Below are 4,140 nucleotides of genomic sequence, written 5' to 3'. Positions count from 1 at the left end.
TTTGGATGGGCCGGTTGGGTCCAGAACTCTTTGGACGGGTCCGGTTGGGTCCAGATCCTTTTGGATGGGCCGGTTGGGTCCAGAACCCTTTGGTCCAGAGTAAATGGCTGCACCAGGCGTCGACCTTTTCAGCTCTTCGTGCGCTAGGAAAGTCCAGCGGTGTTGTCCAATCACAGCGTCTCGTAGCAGCCAATCAGAGGAGCGTTTAGCTTCTGATGGGAACTGGACAGAAATGAAAACCAAATCAAGTTCAAGGTTCATTTTGATCTGGGTTCTGTCTCTCTGGTTCTGGTTCAGGTTCTGGTTCTGGTCTACCTGTTCAGCCGATCTCCTGGTTGCATTTCGTCCCCAGATGAACGATGGACGTCTCCTGGCTGGCTCTGCTCATGATGGCCGCCGTCTTCGCCGCCTCCGTCCTGCTGGCCGCCGTCTGCTTGGACTGCGGCAACAGAAGTCCTCTGGGTGAGACGAAGCGCCGCCTCGCACGTCAAGACGTGGCAGAGGTCACTTCCTGTGCTTTTACAGTCGGACCTCTGAAACCGGGCCGACACCAGAACTGTGTGATGTTTGACGTGTCGTTGTGTGTCTGCAGCCTCCATTAGCCAGACGGCGGCGTCAGAGGAATACGTCCCGTAAGTCTCCTGTCTTCTGACCCGTTTGGTTCTGACCCGTTTGATTCTGACCCGTTTGGTTCTGACCCGTTTATTGAGGTCCAGAAACACCATCAGCTCATCCAGCTCGATGCTTTTACTGGCAGCTCCAACCGAAGATCACGCGTTGGCTTCTACCTCTTCCTTCCACTCCTAACTCAGCATTTCTCCGTTCACTGCGTTTGTCCCCCCGTCTGTTTTCCTGCTAACTGATTGATCAGCGTCCTTCTGCCACTCCTCCTCCTCCTTCTCTTCCTCCTCCTCCTCTTCCTCTTCTTCCTCTTCCTCATCATAAATCCACATCAGCTTTTCTGCTTTTCTTGTTTTTTCCTCCAACTAGCAGGTCAGTGATGTTTCCATCACCGACCTGCTAGAAACATCGACTGAAATGCTTTCCTGCTATGCTAACCTTACCTTAGCAGTTAGCTTAGCATACCTTAACCTACCTTAGCAGTTAGCTTAGCATACCTTAGCAGTTAGCTTAGTATACCTTAACCAGTAGCCTAATGTACCTTAATGGTTAGGTTACTCATAAATTCCCCTGTAATGACGGCCGGATGAACAACTCGGAGTCAGGAACTGGTTTTTCTTTAAAACTGACACATTTTTGCTGCTTCTGATTTGATGCTTTTGACGACTTTTAAATGAATTATTTCCATTTAATGACTGAATGAGTTTTAATAATCTGGAAAAAACAAAAACAAAAATCTCTTTTCTTTCTGTCAAAAGTTCTGGATTCATCGTCGTCCATCCATGTGAGTTTAAAACATCCATCCATCTTACATCCATCCATCCATCCATCCTAATGATGTTTTCTCTCCGGTCGGTCCAGTCGCCGGTCAGGCCCGGTTGGACCAGAACCTGGTCCACTCTCCCTCCACCCTGAAGCCTCAGTGAGTGTCTTCTCTCTAAACCAGATCAGAGTTTAGTTTGGGTTTCCAGTCACAATGCTTCTGGTTTCCTCCAATGAAAACGGAGGCCCTTCACATTAAAAGCCTTTATTTCAGATGAACTCTGTTTTTGTTTCCTTCAGCCCGATCCCTGCTGGTCGCGGTTCTGGCCAGCCGCTCCGGCCCTACACACCGACAGAAACCGGTGGGTTGGTTCTTCATCGGGAGCCGTTTCTCCTCATGTGGCCGTTTCTCAGCTCATGTTTTCCTTCCACAGAGAGCAACCCGAGTTACGAGAACCCGGCCCCGGGTAAGCGCCGCCATCTTTCCTCTGAGCCAGATTAGACCCGCAGCCGAGCGGCGCCGGATGTTCTTTATCTGTTCATCTGCAGACCACAGCAGGCGCAACGAGTTTCATGAGAGCGATGGAAACTCTGAGCCGCTCTTAACCAACCAGCTCACTTTCTAATCCTGCTCAGTCTGAACTGAATAGAAACCGATTTAGCTTCAGTTTAAATCTGGATCCTAGTCAGAGGCAGGAAACTAACTGGGACGACTAGCAGCCAGTGAGCTGCTGCTGCTGGCTGCTGCTCTCATCTGGGTTTGAATCGGAGGCTCGTTTGGGTTGATGTGCCTGTTATTGGACCGAGTGAGGGACTGGTCAGGTGAGGAAACGGGTCGTTTTCATCTACATGACAATCTTTTTCATCTTTTTCCACAGAAACGGATTTTCCCGACAGCGACGCTGAAGGCAACGGATACATGTAGGTCCGGTCCGGTCCGGTCCAAGTCCCATTGTCCAGTTCCCTCCAGAATCTGACTAGATTCCCCGTTTCTCTGATTTCTGCAGAGAGGTCCTTCCTGAAACCGAGCCGAGCCGAGCCTCCACTCCCAGTTTAGGTACTGGAAACTCTTCAGACCAGAGTTCTGATCCAAATGGACCGAGAAATGTCTCCGGGTCACCAGCCAGTTTTTCTTTGTAACATTTTCCTTCAATCCAAACCCACCAGTACAAGCTAATTAGGATTATTTATTCTTAACTCTGTAATTAGCTACACGTTAATTTAACATAAAGTGTTGACACCCCAACACAGACATCACTTTCAGTAATTACTAAAACTCTGCATTCATTTCCTATGTTCAACATTTACACATTTTGGCTCCGACTTCCCCAGATAGAGTCTAGTGAAGATGTTTCTATTCATTTTAGATATTTTAAACGCTTTTAATAGCTGTTTTCTAACGTGTTCACGGCCGCCATCGTGTTTTCTGGCTACCTGCTGGCTTACCGTAGCTCCCCCTCCCGGACTCTCATCAACCTGCGGCAGCAACCAATCCCCGGAATCCCGTCCTTCTCCTGACCTGCTCCAGCGGTCAGACTTCGTGTGGTAAACGTATCGGACACATTTTTCTGGATGGACTCAGATGCCGTTAGTTTTACTAACTCGCCGCGTCACAGATCCGCTCATTTCTCAGCCGAAATGGCGCCATGTCTGATTTCAGAGAAGGGGGCGGGCAAGGCTGGCCAAGGAGGGATTTTATTGGATAAGCCCAATGTCCTTCGATAACATCAACCAATGGGCTGTCGCGGTTTAGAAAAATTACATTTGATATACTTTTGTAAACTACGAGAGCCTCGTACGGAAGCCGAGGAAAACATTTTTCGAACGCTATCAAGTTATAACGTGATAATTATCTTGTTTAAACTGTCCAGCAGGTGGCGGTAGTGCGCTTTTCCTGCAGGCATAAAGAAGGCTAGCACAGTGGCTAACAGGAGTTTTCCTTCATGCTCGGTCCAAACAGGGGCGGGAGGGGTCGTGACCATTCTAAGGGCCCTTGACCTTGACCCACACACACAAACAAGAAAAATTACAGAAATTTAAAAAATGGCCTTATCAGTTACTGTTACTGTGTTTTTTAAATTGTTTTTAGCAGTAAAAATTAAATGTTACCCTCCCAGACCAAAAAGCAGACATGTACATTTACACTGAACTCCCCCCTGGATCTGCGTTAAATGGTTCGTTCCTGCTTGGGTGACGTTTTCAGCAGCAGTCAGTACAAGACAAGAAACATGGCGGTTACTATGCTGCCTAGAAAAATAATGAAGTCAAGTTTTCAAAAGAATAGAGATATAAGAGAGAGAAAAGACAAGAGTGTAAATTTGTAACAGTTTTTCTACAAGAGGTGAGTAGACTGAGATTATCAATCATTTAGCATAGTTAGCTTAGCTACAGACCACTGTTTGCCTCCATAGCATTTAATGAATTAAAGAAAATAAATACCAAGATATTCATATATTTAACTCTTCCCTGTGCCTTTTACCACTTAACAACAGGTGAGTCAGTCAGCAGCAGCTCTAACCCCCCACACCCCCAGTGAAAAAACTGAGCAACACTGTGTTCAATAACAAGCTAGTTAGCATCATTCCAGGGATCCATAGGGATTTCTCTGTCTTTGCTCTTTTTATAATTACACAACAAAAACAACATTTTTGCTGCTGACAGAAATTCAAACAATCTTTATAAAATGATGATGAAAAACAGCCTCCTGTCTGGACTGCAGCCAGTCCACAGTTTTACCTTAGCTTGCATTTAAATCAC

General features: G+C 46.8%; 1 protein-coding gene across 4 annotated transcripts in view; it reads left to right on the top strand.

The window, feature by feature from the left end:
* LOC103469478 (uncharacterized) overlaps positions 1-4,140 on the top strand; it is a 17,210-nt gene that overhangs the window by 9,237 nt on the left and 3,833 nt on the right. For 2 of the 4 annotated variants that reach the window (XM_008417180.2, XM_008417178.2), the window contains exons 2-9: positions 298-462; positions 593-632; positions 1,380-1,405; positions 1,483-1,543; positions 1,684-1,745; positions 1,818-1,850; positions 2,262-2,304; positions 2,391-2,440. In XM_008417180.2, coding sequence (XP_008415402.1) covers positions 360-462; positions 593-632; positions 1,380-1,405; positions 1,483-1,543; positions 1,684-1,745; positions 1,818-1,850; positions 2,262-2,304; positions 2,391-2,440 — 418 coding nt within the window. In that variant the 5' untranslated portion in view covers positions 298-359. Of the gene's footprint in view, positions 1-297; positions 463-592; positions 633-1,379; positions 1,406-1,482; positions 1,544-1,683; positions 1,746-1,817; positions 1,851-2,261; positions 2,305-2,390; positions 3,725-4,140 lie in introns of all 4 variants that reach the window. The other 2 variants (XR_001776836.1, XM_008417179.2) reach the window with 2 other exon arrangements.

This window comes from Poecilia reticulata, linkage group LG8 (genome assembly GCF_000633615.1).
Source record: "Poecilia reticulata strain Guanapo linkage group LG8, Guppy_female_1.0+MT, whole genome shotgun sequence".
In the NCBI taxonomy this organism is placed as follows: domain Eukaryota; kingdom Metazoa; phylum Chordata; class Actinopteri; order Cyprinodontiformes; family Poeciliidae; genus Poecilia; species Poecilia reticulata.
The sequence above is the reverse complement of the archived record's forward strand: the minus strand, read 5'-3'. Positions and strand labels throughout refer to the sequence as shown.